Source organism: Symphodus melops, assembly GCF_947650265.1.
Source record: "Symphodus melops genome assembly, chromosome: 1".
In the NCBI taxonomy this organism is placed as follows: Eukaryota; Metazoa; Chordata; class Actinopteri; order Labriformes; family Labridae; genus Symphodus; species Symphodus melops.
Genome location: NC_136691.1, coordinates 18,683,530 through 18,700,951, shown reverse-complemented (window position 1 = coordinate 18,700,951; position 17,422 = coordinate 18,683,530). Strand labels below are relative to the sequence as shown.

At 39.6% G+C, this 17,422-nt stretch overlaps 1 protein-coding gene and 2 long non-coding RNA genes across 3 annotated transcripts in view; 1 reads left to right on the top strand and 2 right to left on the bottom strand.

Moving 5' to 3' along the window:
* LOC306830190 overlaps positions 1-17,422 on the bottom strand; it is a 332,171-nt gene that overhangs the window by 252,419 nt on the left and 62,330 nt on the right. The window lies entirely within an intron of this gene.
* Positions 2,609-16,880, top strand: LOC306833480 (alpha-1-antitrypsin homolog; the record flags this gene model as incomplete). The annotated part of the gene is made up of 4 exons (XM_079358743.1): positions 2,609-3,125; positions 3,329-3,599; positions 3,965-4,112; positions 16,628-16,880. Coding segments are annotated over 4 exons (1,128 nt in total), but the record flags the coding sequence as incomplete, so codon positions are not given.
* Positions 9,938-11,127, bottom strand: LOC306835265. The gene is made up of 3 exons (XR_013780603.1): positions 11,035-11,127; positions 10,775-10,943; positions 9,938-10,654 (listed from the first exon to the last, which is right to left on the bottom strand). It is a non-coding gene; the product is annotated as an uncharacterized lncRNA (long non-coding RNA).

Sequence of the window (17,422 nt, the reverse complement as noted above, 5' to 3'; positions counted from 1 at the left end):
GAAGTGGATGAAGTGGATGTGCGCATTGGAAGAAATTTGGCTTGCATATTGACTGCTGTTTGTTCAATGGGAACAGAAGGTTGATTAAGGATTGGACGCCTCCATACATCAGCTTTAACAGTTTTGCAAATCGTCTTGGTGATTTTCAGGAAATTAAAGAATCTCCAATCTGTGAACCTCTGCTCTGAATCAACACTGTGTGGACAATCCATGAGTTTTACTGGATTCATTTGTTCAGTGTGTGGAAATGTGACATCAGCTTGAAATGGATGTGTTTTAAATAAACAAACTAACAAACGCCAAAAATGTAGTTTCTCAAGTCCTGTGATTCCTCAGGACATATGACTTCAAAGGTTACACAGTTCACCATAGGGTGACCTCTTATCTCTCCCAATATATCCTAAGGGTCTGTTCTCATTTCACTACCAAATTGTTTATCTTTCACAATCTTAAGGAATGACCCCAGATAGACCCCTTCATTGTCTTTGATGTTAAACCAATCTCTAACCTTAAGAACACCATTTGTCCTACCACTAACAAAAAATGAAGATGAAAAACAACAACATGAACGCAAAATCACTGTGAACAAAATAAAAGGGCTCATACCTGAAATAAAAGCACCTCATAAGAAAATATACCTCACATGTTGAACCTCACCTGGAAAATGTGTTGAAACTGTGTGCTGACCACAACACAAAACATGTTAACCCCTTGACTGCCTGATGATGAACGGAATAAACAAAATGAAGTGTTTGCAAGTGTCATGTCACACAGCAACACATTTAAAGATGAAGTAAAAAAGGTGGCTGAGTGAATCTGAGGAGTCTCAAACAAAACAAAATGTCTGATCAACTAGATTATGCTGCAACCAATGAGAATGTGCTTCAATGTCTAACAGGAGCTGGACCTTCAGTTACAACTAAAGCTGCATCAATTGTGACAGAAAAATTGCAAGATGACATAAACTCGAGTGACAGTGTGTCAAATGTTGGAAGCAAATGAACTGCTAGAGGAGGAAAGTCTGCTGTTTCTACAGCTTCTTCTGCACGTCTTAAAGCACAGGCTGACTTGGCAGCTTTAATGGCAACAATTACTAAAGGAGAAACTTTTGTGTCTGTACAAATACGATTTATCATGTCTTTCAAAAATCTCCTTAACCGTGCATACTTAATGACGTTGTTGGGTCCAGCCAGGATGACAAAGTTCAGGGTGTGTCCCTTTGGAAAACCATGACAAAAGACTCTTTATCCCAGCATGCCTTGCAGGTACTCCCAGAATGCTTGGCCACACCTAACACATAGGTGTGAAGTTTGGGAGGGATAAAACCGGCCGTGTCCCCCTTGTTCAGTCTGGCAACATCCGAAGATACAACTCTGCTCACTTTTTCACAGCACGCTTCTCTTTGTTCAAAAGTTTTGGCGCGCAGTTTTATGGAAAACACTAAAGATTTATGGAACGTCTTCATTGTCATTATTAGGTAAGGTCTGGAAAAAAAAGAATATATACAACATGTTTAATTACCTTTAAAAAATATTAATAATGTAATATCATAGTATGGTTAAGTACTTGTAACTTGAAAGCTAAATGTTTAAATTACTGCTAGTTACTGTTAATTTACATTTTCTTATAGAAAATGGTAATAAACATGTAAATATTGTTTTGTATGTAAAATTACAGTTAATGAGACTTTATTGTATATATATATATATATATATATATATATATATATATATATATATATATATACATACACACACACATGTACAATAAAGTCTCATTAAAACAAAAAATTACTGAAAATTGTTTTATTGGAAAACTGGAAAAATTACAAAACATTTCCTATTTTTTTTTCTTTTTCAGTGTATTAATGCTGTGAAAACTACGGAAACTTGTTACAGTTTTGTTGAGTTTTGCCATGCTGATATCTATTATTGAGTAGCATGCTGCATGATTTTTGACAAGTTTGCGTTTTTTACAAAGTCCCCAATTTGCTTTTGTAGTCATGAGGTCATTACTGTCATAACCTTTAGTCCCAAAGTCCACCTACTCAACATGTTGTGTTTGTGATGTTGAATTTTCAGTTACAGGAAAGAGGAGGCTGCTCCTGGTTAATATTTAACAGATCTGTTTGCTGTGACTCTAAGATCGAAAGAATATAATATCAAAGTTTCTGCTAAGCAGCACTGAAGAGGACATTGATTGGTAAGAGTGGACCTCCTCTGAATGCCTGCTTGGAGAACTTAAATTTAAGAAGTGAGATGCATTTGTATTTAGTATTGGAAGTGAACGATTGAGAATATGGTGACAGAATTTGTGACAGTGGAAGTGTAAAGATCAAAGAACATCGTGGTTAAATGTGTCAAGCTGTCGTTGACTTAACCCTTTTCATTCTCAATGTTATTATGAACAATGTTTCCACATTATCTCATGTCACATTTTTTGTGACTTATTAATTAAACTTCCGAGTGAAATAAAAAGGACAAGCTACTAAAACGTTTTCCCTTTCTCTCTGTCATGTTAACAGGCTGTGAAGATGTATGGTAGAGCCAGTATTTGTGCACTTGTAGCACTGCTGCTGGCTGCAGCCTGGGCAGACCCTCACAGGCATACTGGAGCTATTTCCGACAACAAGCTGTCCTCTACCAATGCTGACTTTGCTTTTGCACTCTACAAAAGTTTTAACGCCAAAGCCGATCCTGGACAGAACATCTTCTTCTCACCGTTGGGCATCTCCACCGCCCTGTCAATGATCTCTGCAGGGGCTCGAGGGGAAACCCACAGCCAGCTTTTCTCCAGCCTGGGCTACAGTGCCTTCAACCAAACCCAAGTCAATGATGCGTACAAGTATCTCTTTGACATCTATGGACACAGCCAGGAGAATCTTCAGCTGGACGTTGGAAATGCTGCTGCAGTGCGTTCTGGCTTCAATCCTCTGGAGAAGTTCCTGAATGATGTTAAGCAGTTCTACCAAGGTGAGATCTTCACTGTCAGCACCAATCCCTTTGAGGCTGAAGCTGAGATCAACAGATTCATTGCAAATAAAACCCGGGACAAGATCAAAGATATGGTGAAGGACCTGGATCCTGATGTGGCCATGGTGCTGATTAACTACGTCTACTTTAAAGGTAAGAAGCAAGTTTGAATTTGTGATTTTTTTTTTCTGTAAACCAAGATGGACTAAGACACACACACACACACACACACACACACACACACACACCAGTTACATGCAAATAATTAAAAAAAACATTTTGATGATCTGACAAAAGTATATAGATTTTTAATCAGACATCTGTTGTTAATTAAAATGATATTTGTGGTTGTACAGGAATGTGGGAGACGCCTTTCAAAACTCATATGATACATAAGCAGGACTTCCACGTGGACAAAACCACCAAAGTAACTGTCGACATGATGACAAGAACTGGCAACTACAAGGCTTACTGGGATCGAGTAAACCACACCACTGTTGTCATGCTGCCGTACAAAGGCAACGCCTCCATGATGATCATCCTGCCTGATGAAGACAAGATGGAGGAGGTGGAGGGCTTCATCAACAAGGACTACATCAGACACTTGCAAGACTCATTAAGCATGGAGTAGGTGGTCTTATTCATTAGTTGGATTAAGATTGCGATTTTCTTTCTCCACCTTTTTCACCACTTGCTGGATTTTGGGCTTGTTTTCCAAAGTGTAGTTGCTAATTATTATTGACTTTGGACCTGTATGAAATACTACCGATTTTCTTTCAGCTCTATATATAAAACAAAACACGACCACAACAGTTGGTTTGTCCGTTTCCAGGATCTTTGTAGTGTCTACAACCCTGTTTCCTTGGTTACCACGCACACCTGATCCGGCACCCCCATAACTTGATGAGAAGTGCAATATAACTAAATAAGACGAGCTGAATTCATCCTCAACGTTGTTGTTTCTGACATAGGTGATGTCCTTTGTTTTTCAGTTTTATAGATCTCTTCCTGCCTAAATTTTCCATTTCTACTGATGCTGCCCTGAAGAGAACCCTGAAAGAAATGGGAATAATCAACGCTTTTGAGGACAGCGCTGATTTCTCAGGCATATCTGAAGAAATCAGGCTCAAAATCTCAAAGGTAAGAGAATAAAAACACGTAATACTTAGACATTTAAATAGTTATGCTGCCCTCAATACATATGGTGAACATATCTTGGCAGTAAGTTAAAGACCTTCTGTTCATCAAACTCTGAAGGCAGTCGCCAGTTTGTCCACAGGTTTATTGACTATAAAAAAGGGTTAAACTGAGAACAAACAAAAAAGTATGATCAAACATTTTGCTTATTGTTATGACCTTGTGCTACACTGCAACATACTTTCATCTTTCATCATACAGTTAAATCACAATTTTTAGATGTTTTTAACTTCCTTATTTTACACATGTATCATGTAATTTTCACATTAACTGTCATTGTAGAATTTTAGTGTCCTATGAAATGCTTTTAACTACAAGCATAGCATACTGTACATTATAAATGAAATTGACAAAGCTAGCTTGTAAGCTGTTTTGCTCTATGAAATAAACAGAAACTAGCTTGGTAACATGTTGTAACAAATTACACGCAGCAATATTATAAACAGCAAATAATGAATTACAATTAAACATAAAGCTGTAAAATGACCTTACATACCGACGATGTTTCGTATAGCATAAGATGTATGCAGATGTTTGCAGATGGAAACAGGCGATTGGGGAATGCTGTTCTGAAGACTAAAGCTATTGACATAATATACGGAGACGCCTCATTACGTGCTAGAACGCATGAAATGTCGCCGCCATATTGGATGGGTCTCTTCGCTCTATGCTAGCACCAGAGTCTATAGGAATCAATGGAGAGCGAGTCACTATGCCGGTATTTTATGCAGCTTTTAATTGCAATAACCGGTACAGTATTGATAATAGATTGTGTCAGATTATCTTTCACAAGTAAGATAAATCGTCATTGTAACCAACGTTACTTAGAAACACATTTAACAGCATGTTTTCTTTTCTTTTCAGCCCTACTTAAAGTTTTTATAGTCAAATATGATCAAACTTGAGCTCCTGTTTATTTTACTGTAGATAGATAGATAGATTGTGAGTACAGTCATTAAACAGTCAATGCAGACAGTTAGGGATGCAGATTAAAGTGCAGGTTGAGCCATTAAAATGCTCAGCAACATAAGGGACCAGTGATTAGCATTAAGTATCCAAAACAATAAGGTGAAACCAGCAATAAGTATCCAAAACAATAAGGTGAAACCAGCATTAAGTATCCAAAACAATAAGGTGAAACCAGGAGTGAATAGGGTGATTGTCATTGAAGTACCCATCTATTGAGGAGCAGATTAGCATTAAGTGTCAAAGACAATAGGGTGAAACTTGACCTGATTAGGGTGATCATGTCAACCATTACAGATGTAGCATAACACAACAGTAGGATGAAACCAGACTTGATTAGGGTAATTATCATTAAAGTAACCAGTGCTCAGTAAGGTGAATATCAATATGCATTAAAGTGTCCAGCTGGAGACTGACTCAACAGTGCAGATGAGGAGTGAGAAAAAAGTGAAAAATGAGTCCAGGATTGACCGTGTGCTTCTTCCCTGCCGTGACAGTGAAGTGTTGTACAGTCTTATGGCCAGGGGGACAAAAGAGTTCTTGAGTCTGTCCGTGGAGCACGACTGTGACAGAAGTCTGTCACTGAACATGCTCCTCTGCCCGGTGAAGGTGCTGTGCAGAGGGTGGTGTGTGTTGTCCATGATGGAGAGTATTTTGTCCAGAGTCCTCCTCTCTACCACTGTCACCAGAGAGTCCAGCTCTGTACCCACCACAGAGCCAGCCCTCCCCAGCACACCACTGCGTAGAAGAGGACACTGGACACCACAGACTGGTAGAACATCTGCAGCAGTTTTTTGCAGATGTTGAAGGACCCCAGCCTTCTCAGGAAGTACAGATGGCTCTGTCCCTTCCTGCAGGTAGTGTCCGTGATAGGTGACCAGTCCAGCTTGTCATCCAGTTGCAGCCCCGTAGGTCCTGACCACCTCCACGTCGACCCCCCCGATGAAAACAGGTTCTAGATGTGGTTTGTTCCTTCGGAAGTCCACCACCATCTCCTTGGTCTTGGAGGTGTTTAGCTGCAGATGGTTGGCACTGCACCACGTCACAAAATCCTCGATCAGGCTCCTGTACTCCTCCTCCTGTCCATCCCTGACACAATCAACTATCACAGTGTCGTCCGAGTATTTCTGCATGTGGCAGAGCTCAGAGTTATACTGGAAGTCAGAGGTATACAGGGTGAACAGGACAGGGGAGAGCACAGTCCCCTGTGGTGCTCCGGTGCTGCTGACCACAGTGTCAAATGTGCAGTCCTTCAGTCTGACGTACTGTGGTCTCTCTGTGAGGTAGTCTGTGAACCACCTCACCAGGTGTGAGTCCACCCTCATCTCGGTCAGCTTGTCTCTCATGGATGGTGTCGAAGGCGCTTGAGAAATCAAAGAACATGATTCTCATCACGCTGCTCCCTTTGTCCAGATGAGAGTAAGCCCTGTGTAGAAGATAGAGGATGGCATCGTCCATGCCCACCTTCGCCTGGTATGCAAACTGCAGGTGATCCTGTGCGTGTTGGACCCGGGGTCTGAGGTGTTGGAGCAGCAGCCGTTCAAAAGTCTTCATAACGTGTGATGTCAGAGCGATTGGTCTGAAGTTGCCTGGCTCACTGGGGTTTTTCTTCTTGGGGACCGGGGTGAGGCACGAAGTCTTCCAGAGCACAGGAACCTTCCCGAGCCGCAGGCTCATCTTGAAGACGTGCTGAAGCGGCTCCCCCAGCTCAGCAGAGCAGGCCTTTAGCATCCTGGGACACACCTTGTCCAGGCCTGCTGCCGTCCTGGGGCGGAGTCTTTTCAGCTCTTTGCTTACCTGGTCCCTGGTGATGGGAGGGGGGGGTGGTGAGAGAGAGAGGGAGAGGGTGTATAGAGGGGTGCTGTGGGGACAGGCACTGGCTGCAGCGACAGGGCAGTCAAACCTGTTAAAAAACAAGTTGAGCTGGTTTGCTCTCTCAGGGTTTTCATGCCCTCCCAGACCTCCATCATGTTGTTCTTCTGCAGCTTCTGCTCTACCTTTCTTCTGTACTCCTCCTTTGCCTCTCGGAGTCTGACCTTGAGTTCCCCTTGCACACGCTTCAGCTCTGCCTGGTCTCCCTCCTTGAATGCCCTTGTCTTCCTGTTAAGGATCTCCTTGACATCGCTGGTGATCCAGGGCTTGTTGTTCGGGAAGCAGCGCACAGTTTTAGTGGGAACCACAACGTCCATACAGAAGTTCATGTAGTCAGTTGTGCAGTGTGTGACCCCCTCAATGTCCTCACCATGAGTCTCTTGCAGGGCACTCCAGTCGGTGGTCTCAAAACAGTCTCTGAGTGCCTTCTCTGCCTCATGAGACCACTTTCTGAAGGTGCGTGTCGTTACCAGTTGTCTCTGGATCTTTGTCTTGTACTGTGGCTTGAGTAGGGCCAGGTTGTGATCGGACTTACCCAGAGGTGGTAGGGGGGTGGCAGTGTAGGCGTCCTTCATGTTTGCGTAGAGCAGGTCTATTGTCCTGTTCTTCCTGGTGGGACAGTTTACAAACTGGTGAAAGTCCGGTAGTGTAGAGTCCAATGTAACATGGTTAAAGTCCCCTGAGATGGCAATGAAAGCATCAGGGTGCTGTGTTTGTAGTCACGCGATGTTGGTGTGGATGACGTCACACGCAGTCTCAACGTGTGCTCGCTGAGGAATGTAAACAACAACAACAATGGCGTGGGACAACTCCCTTGGCATGTAATGTGGACGGAGACCTACCGCCAGCAGCTTGATGTCTTTGCTGCACGATGCCTCCTTCATAGTAACATGTCCATGGTGGCACCATCTGGTGTTAATAAACAGCGCGAGTCCTCCTCCTTTCCGTTTTGCCGCTGCGTTTAGTGTCTCTGTCTGCTCTTACTGTAGTGAAGCCCGGTAGATCCACGTTAGCGTCCGGGGTGTTTTGTGTCAGCCAGGTTTCTGTGAGGCACATTATACTGTACTCTCTAAATGTCCAGTTGTTCCTCACAAGAGCAGCCAGCTCGTCTGTCTTGTTGGTTAGACAGTTTATGTTCCCCATAACTATCACCGGAACCAAGGGCTTGTGCTTCCATCGCTCAGCCACTAGCCTTTACCTTAGCGCCAGCTCTGCAGCCTCTGTACCGCTGCCTCAGCTCCTCAGGTATTGGGTGAACAGTGCCGGCTTGTCCCGCTGTCTGGAGTGAGAGCAGCTTCTCCCTTGAATAAACAAGTTTTCTGCTGCTATTTTCCCGAAAACACGAAAAAGTATCTTTAGGATATATAAAGTTATACACTGTAAGTGTACTATAAAAACTATAAAAGTAGAAGTTGGCACAGAGCCAAAACAAACTAATAACATATCAAGACGAGTACGACAGGGACGGAGCTACTGAATGTGCGGCCACTCGCGTAGGCGCACAGATGAGAAGTTATTAATAAATCACAAAGTTAAAGTGAGACTCCAGACTGTGACCAACCACACGCCTCTGTTTGCTGTGATTTAACGTCCTTAAGCTGTGAGCATCATGGCTCTGGTCATATCAACATCTCTCGCTTTCTTTCTGCAACTCTTTTTAGACATACTCACATATAAACTTATTATATATTATAAATAAACACACGTGAACACTTGATTGTCGTACAGCCCGTGAGTGTTATATTATAAACACACACACCCTCCTTCACAGACACTCTCTTACACATATCTACGCTTTCTCATAGTCATGTTGCTGGCATTGATGTAATGGGTAACAAATAAGAATGTGTGTCTGCACATATGCAGTGCTATAATACACCAAACAATTTCTTTCAGAGAGGGAGAGTCTTCTGGAAGAAATAAATTCAAATGAACAATCATACTTGTTTCTTCACTAAAATAAATTCAAATTAATTCATTTATACATTTATCAATAACAAAAGAATAATAAAAAGGAGACCACACACTTGCTCCCTTTGCATTTATTTAGAGCACATCCCGCGAGTGATGTTTCGAGCACAGCTCTTCTTCAGACTCAAATACAAACATTTTACACCCGATATTTAACCCCTCCCTAAGGGTCACATGATAAGTAGTACACTGTAAAAAGAAAACTGTTGTTTTAACGGTAAACTTCCGGCAGCTGTGGTTGCCGAAACACTACCGTAAAATTACGGTAAACATTTTCTTCATTTACTATCGATACTGTTGATTTTACGGTTAAAAAATGTGCCTCATTCCATATTTTACTGTTAAAAAAAAAAGTTTGAACCTTTAAAAAAAATTGTTTTACTTGAAAATTTACATGGAAATACCGCATAAAATAAAGTTTGTTTCATGGCATATGACGGTTTTTTGCTTGACAATTAACAGTCTAAAATATAAACTACTAATTTATTCTGTAAAAATTCCCAAAAATTACTGCAAATATTAAGGTTTGCACAGAAATTCCCTTCAAAAATTACAGTAAATCAATGTCTATTAGTAATAGCAATGAGTGCTAGTGCTGCTAATTTTATGGTTAAAAATGGTGTTTTAGTCCATATTTTACTGTAAAAGCATGTTCATTAATTGTATAATTAGTACTATGAATTATAAACTACTGCTTAAATCCATCAATGTAAAAATCTAACAAAAGATGTTTGAAGCATACTTTACTTCTCTATATTTATCAGAGTAGAATCAGAACATAATATAAAATAAGAAAAGATCACATGTAAAGAAAAAAATTAATATACTTTGAATATTCAGCCAAATTAGCATTTCCACTGTTATAATTCATTCTGTTCTGTAAACTTAAAACACAGAGCATGAATTAATATTGTCAAATTACTTAATGTACTAAAACAGCAACACAAAAAATATCCACCTTAAACTTTTCAAATATATAAACTCTTTATTTGATATTTGTGAGGTTGTAAATATCAAATATTTGAAGTTTTACATATCACAAAATATCTATGAATAACATCATAACATCATCTATAAAAACATCATGTAAGAAATGTTCACTTTGAAACTGTTTCAATTTCAAACTTGTGTAGTAGCTGAAGACACAATTTGCCAAGAAACCTTGAGACTTAATTTGAGAACATTTAAGTGCATTTTTTGGTACACATATAACCACAAAGTGACATCAGTCTACATACAGGGTATCATTTTCACGTTATCAAAATAAAATCATCCCTGAAGGGGAGCAAAATTTCAAATCTTGCATCATAAAGCTAAAGAATATACAATCTCTATGACTGCAAGGAATTGTAACACTTCACTTGAGAGCTTTACCATTTTTAAGACAATTTTGGAACTAGCAACATGTACAAACTGTACCAGATAATTTATCTAGTAAAAATATAGCTTTTGTAAAACTTTCAGAAATTTAACTCTAACAACAAAATATCTGCATTTTATATAACATCCAGTGTACCTTTTATCATATCATCCCTCAGCATCACTGGTAGGTCCACTTGTGGTCAGCAAGGTCTGAGATCAGAGTGAGGACCCTGGGATTGACTGAGAACACTTTCTTCTTCTTCTTATTCCACTCGACTTTGGTGCCTTTCTCAGGATTTATTGAAAAGAAACACCTTTAAGAAGGAAGGAAGGAAGGAAGGAAGGAAGGAAGGAAAGAAAGAAAGAAAGAAAACATCAGATGGGTCATCAAATGCAGTGTATTTTCTAATATTATAAAAAGAAAGAAATTTTACCGTTGGAGGAACTCCAGTGTAGACCGTAGTTCCACTGGGTAGTGTATGTTGAAGCAGTAGTAACTGCCAAACATCAGGCAGATGGCAGATGTGAAGGAAGTGATGTGGTTGTTGACAATCTCTTGGTCGATGCTCAACATAAATGTCTCAGCGGCAAAGCAGGAGGACCCTAAGAATACAAGAGACAAGAGCTTCAATATCAGCCATAAATACAAATCCAGTGGTACTTATTTCTTAAAGGTTTGGTTCAGTTTACTTACCACACACAATAAGGCAGGGTGTTGGTGGAACATCCTTCATCTGAACCTCCTCAGCAAGGCTTGTCTTCTCAACGAAATGGAACAGATGCTCTTCTTTCTCATCTCTGGGCCCTTGAGTAAGCAGTTCTCATGGGCCCTCTGTGGCAAGCTGTAAACAAGTCAGATTGTTTAATTGTGTCACAGATTTTTACAATGTCTTCATCTGAAGCTGACATATCTTTTAGAAGTAAGTTAAGTTGATTCAAAGTATATGTCTGTCCCAACTCGTGTATATTCTGTATTTCTTCAACAATGTTTTGAATGGTAGACACTGGAAGAAGATGCTGTCCCTGCAGTTTTATGTAAAACATACATATATTTCTCAGATACAGGTCACTGAAATTAGACCCATCCCCAATAATGTTTTCAGCATCTGACATGCTGGCAGCTCCCTGTGTGCTAGCACTTGTAGTGGGACTCTCACACTGTGTATCTTTGGTTGATGGACAAATCACATTTTCTGACCAATGCCTGTGCTTTCTGGACATGTGAGAGGTAAAGGACGTTTTTGCAGTGAACACATTTTTGCATCCTCTCACTGGGCAAGCTACATGACGCCCTTCTGCTATGTGCTCCTTTAAGTGAGCGACCAACGATTTAGTTCCCTCACACTGGCGTTCACAAAGTGAGATGGTGCATTTTAATGGCGCTAAAGTCGTATCCTGAGTAACTGTTGGTGTACTGCTGTGGTGACGATAGAAGTGCGACTTTAACGCGGTATATCCAGAAAACACCTGCTTACAACTTGTTCCAACACATTTGAAAACACGTCAGGGTTCATTGCGGTGCAGTTTGCAATGTAAAACATAGGCTTTTACAGACGTAACGTTTTCTCCACATACATTACAGGAATACATATTCAACAGTCAAAAACACACAGAGCTTATATCCACAACACGAGCAGCGTAGTTAGCTAACCGGAGGCTTCAGCACAGACGGACCCGCTTTAGCTTGATGCTAAGCGGCATTTTTTTTAAAGCAGTCAAACTGATTAAACGATTGCTAATAATTCACTCGGTCTCTTTAATTGGTGTTGCTGTACTTACCGAGGTGTACTGACGACAGGCTTTGGCTGGAAATCATAAAAAAGTCCAGACGCTGATGAAAGCTGCTCCTCTGGTGAAGACCGTGGACTTGGAACAAAACCAGCCCGAACCGGAGTGTGTCAGAGGTTAACGTACGATGCGTCAGATGCGATGCGCTGATTGGCCCGTTTTGAATTTCAGGCGCGCTGTCAAAGAATGCACAGTCTGTCGAACGAACTGTAAGGGGGCATACGACTTCTACTCAGTTTAGATAGATAGATCAGATTAATGTTTTAAAACAAATGTGTGTGTGTGTGTGTGTGTATGTGTATATATATATATATAATACAAAAGTTCATATGAGAGTTATTTTCAAGATATGAATTTAAACAACATTTTAAAACATTTAAAGGCAAACTGTTGTCTTAGGATAGATATTGTTAATATAATTCATTGTAAAGGGAAATAAACAGGCTCTTCAACCATATGAAAAACAATGACAATTAGCATTGTAACAACAGAGAAATAATCTAAATAAAGTTAAAAATTAAAAATTAAAAATAAAGTTTTCAGTTTGAGTTGTTCGGTTATCAGCACAATAGTATAGTACAATAGTAGTTACAAACTGCATTCTTTATGAGAAATGAATGTAAAAACTGTAGTGTGACCTGTTATAAATATTACAGTATGTTTCAGTGATCAGCACAACAGTACATACATTTAACTGTGAAATATTGTATTCTTTTCAAGAAATAAATGCAAAAATCACAGTATTGAATGTTATACATATTACGGCATTTTTCCATTAAAAAAAACTGTGCAAGAGTAGGGAAACGTATTTTTTCAAGAGAAAAAATGTAAAAAACACAGTTTTTTCCTGATTAACTTATTTACGGTGATTCTGTGTTATATAAACAGTATCAAACTGTTTTTGAGATTTACAGATTTTTACTGTCACGATTGACAGTTTTTCACCGCAAAATTTACGAACATTTCTTACAGTATAGGGAGAACCTATAGACATACAGTGATAAATTAAGACAAGATGATGGATTTTTACAAAAAATAGAGTTTCTTATGTGCAAACATATATACAGCCATCAATACACTAGATATAAGGTCATCACGTCTCTCGGCTGTCATACATATCTAGGTGAATATATGGGGCGTCATCCCTCAGACTTTGATGGGATGGCTGAAATAAAAAACAAGTATTACTAATTTATCACATTTAATAAGAGAATCTACTGTACTAACCCTGTGAATGACATCTGTATATAAACAAATGTATGGACAAACAGTCATAAATGATCAGATTCAATTATCAGATTACATCATCAAGTTGGACAAAAACATTGCTTTGTTGATTTTTATATTTTTTACAGGAACGGTTTGATGCTGAAGTCATCATTTAATCCTTTTGGTCTCAATGTTTGTAATGTGCAAATCCTATACAGTTCTCTCTGGAGGAGTAAAATGTCCACATTACCTCCTCTTCGGGGGGGTTTAACTGATTCAATACCAATGTATTTTAGGGATGCCACACTGTGGCAGGTCTCCGTGAAATGGACTGCCACAGGGCTGGACGGGTCGTTGTTGCGGGTTATTCTGTTATTCTGGTGTTTAAAGGTCGTGTGGTTTTTCCTATGTATGCAAGGCCGCATGAACATTTTAGCATGTAGATCACGTTTTTTGTTTTGCAGGATATAATGCTTTTATAAAGCCATTGCCTACCATATGTCTTTGTGAGAGCAGAATACAAAGTCTTTTGGCATGAAAACACGCATTTTTTAACGTGTCAAACAAACCAAACCGTGTGAAAATTCATTAGAAATTCGGGTAGTTATTATGATTATTGTAATTGAGGATAGACTTTCCTCAATAGAAATGAATGCAGAGCGGGCGGACCAGAGACCTATCCAAGATTGCAGCCGCGCTGCACGTCAGCTCCAATAGACAGCGTCAGTCGATGAGGCGTTTACGTATATTATGTCTATGACTTAAGCAATGTGACACCTGTACTTCCTGATGATGACTTCCTGTTGCCAACTTCCTGTCTTTTCTTCAAGGGCCACGACATGACAGAAAATAATGAGTCTATCAAGAAAACTATTAAGAACTGAACTATGGTTACAGAACAATAGTAATTTCAAAGGTTTATTTCACAGCACAATAACTTTATACTTTCAGATTGGCGTCTCTTCTATGTCCACTGCACGGCCCGTTTGCTGCACTGCATGTAAATTCAGCAGCGTGCCGAGCTAATCCTGAAGGTGTAAACAGCTTTATGGCAACTGCTAAAACACAAACATTATTCATAAAAAAGCCAGTTTCTGCACAATTTGAAACAATGGATGAGGCTAAGAGGAAGAGAACGGTGTCTGATGAAGCAAAGAGGACAAAAAGAGAGGGACCAACAAAGAAGCACAATGTACATCCATGCAGATTTTAATAACAACAGATTGTGCTATAACGTATGGTGGTATCGTTATCTGTGTTACCGTTCACAGTTTTAGCAGCCTTATCAGGTGCAGAAGGAAATCTCATCTCATTGTCGATCTGTAAATTAGCTTGATGAGTTTGAAACCTTACAAACCTGCATGTCTAAAAGCATTACCCTCTCTAAAGGTCTTAACACACCAAGGAGATCATCAGCTGTCTGCTCTAGTTGAACCGTTGGTGAGCGGTGGTCACCATAGTTTCGCGGTGTCGGCAGTCGTTGGGAGGAATCTTTCTGATTGGCTGCACAGAGGCTTCATTATCTCCAGCTCTCAACACAGGTTGGGAGAAGCCCCTTAAGCATGCTGCTTGTAGTATCCACGCTTTGACCCATTAGTATGGTTTGTCCTGATTTATAGTCTCTGTCTCTTCTTTTCTATTTACATTAAAAGACCAAGGGCTGGCAACAGCAGTGCTATTTTCAATTTTTATCAGACGTTACTCTCGATTAGTAGGCTATCTATCATACGATTGGTGCATGACAGTGATTTGAAATTGATGTTCTCGTATCATGACAACAAAGTACCGCCGCCTGCTGTCATGGAGTTATGTCCTCTCACATTCAGCGAATCGAAGTTGCTATTTTATCCTTTTCCTAAATGTTGTAAATAGAAATCTGACTCCGTTAAATAATTACCTCAAGTCTCTCTGCGCACTCTTTTGATGGGATGAGAGGAATGACTGAAGACTGAAGAGTTTATTAACCAGATGAATCAAGAAGGCAAGTTACAGAGTCTCTGGATTCAACACTACGTGTCCCTGACGACAGACAGATGCTGGATCAGTTCGCGAAGTCTGAGCCCGGGAATATTTCCCTGAACCCTTTTATACTCTAGACAGAGAATATCTAACCAAATAATGCATTTTCAGATGTGCGGTTTCCTTTCTCCCATTGGTACATCATACTCCCGCATCCTTTCTCCAATCTGTAGGGGAAGACACTTTCTACCTGTTTCTCATCAAGAACCTGACATCTAGTCTGCGTAGACAATTCCTTTTAAGGAGATGATCATTAAAGAGATTAATTGCCCAGGCTCACACTAAACGTATGGTGGAATATGGAGAGTCATTCTTACAAGTTGTCTTCACAAAGACACCTTCATATGCTGATAAGTTAGACGGTAAAATTAATACACAGAAACTTAAAATAAAACATGACAAAATAACTGGTATAATATTAACGTAAGGAAAAAGGTTCATACTGTGGATATCAAACCATTCCTTTGTACTGGGTGATCTAACCTTCTCATCTGATTTATCCAACAATACATTACTGCAATGAGCACATTAAAATCACACGTGAATATAAGTAAAAAAGCCTAATATTCGAACATAATGAATACTTAATAATTATGTACTTTTGTTTTTTTACATTTATTTTTGCCTGTATTACTTCTACTAATAATTCAAAGACAAAGCGCTCTATTGTTGCTCCTTAAATATGTTGAACTCTGTTTCTTAACCTGGTCTTGTTTAATAGCTAAGTGCTGAGAATGGGGATGGGTGGCTGAGAGAGAGAGCTATATGTATTAGTGTTATTGTATGCATGTCTGTTAGTATTGTTGCTTTGTATGCTTGTTTTGTATTACTTTGTCTTGAAAATGAGATGATACATCTCAAGCAGCGATCCGACTAAATACATGTAAATTCAACATACTCAATGAATATTTGGATGTCACGTCAGTGTCTTTAGACAACAATGCAGGCAATTGGAGCTGGAGCAAAGGACAATTCTGTCTGCTGCTTGCACTTAATGGTGCTAAATGAGTGTTTTAGTGGAGAGGGATCGGAGAAGTGCCGCTGTAGGAGAGCGGAGGTGTTTGTTAGTTTTGGTTTCTTGCTGGTTTCTAAAGGGCGACATCTACTGGATCAAAAGGTTGAAAACAAATGTGTATACAAACGTGGATCTATTTCTACTTATTGACATAAACATTAGTTCAGGAATAATCCAGAAGATCCTGATATTATGGAAATATTTTCTGAATATAACATGTATTTACTTTCCTAAGATTCCTTCTGTCTTTCCACAGGTGTCCCACAAGACTGTGCTCAGTGTCACCGAGATGGGAACAGAGGCAGCAGCTGTCACCTATTCTGAGCTAATTCCTAAAACAGCACCTCCATCCATCACAATTAACAGACCTTTCCTGGTTTTCATCCTGGATAACTCCAGCGGTAGCATCCTCTTCATGGGCAAGATCACCAACCCCAGAGACAAGTGAAGAAAATCATGTCAAAAGGAGTCATCAGGAAGATCCTATTATAATAAAATCACTAACTGTTTATCCTTATTGATAAACAGACAGAAATTGTTCTGTTTGAAATTACATACTCATGAGTAATGATCTGAGCGTGAGTTTATTTAAGTTTTTCACATGAAAAGATAAAGAAAGCGCAACATTTTGAAAAAATGTCTCTATCAGTCAACAGGTCCAACTTTGATGGTGCTTTAATGTTCTCCAATGAAATAATGTGCTTTACTTGTCTTATATGAATGAATGAATTTTATTTTCGTGTCTTGCACACACTGTGCCCAACCCTCATGGGCTTTTAAGACACCAAAAAATACATTGCATTATACATTGCATTACAGGGGTGGCAACATTACAGAGTTGCAGGTTCCTGGTCTTGTTCAATGTTTTCAAGTTCAATGGCACAAATGTTTCTGCCTCTTTTCCCAGGCTTTACAAATAAAATCTGAAACGAGGAAGGTTCCTTTTTGAAACACATTTCAAGTTTTTCATAATCGTCTAACCAAACAAAATCAACATAAATTGAAGACTTTTTTTTTAACAGGACATCCCCTATACCATCGTATTGTGGAC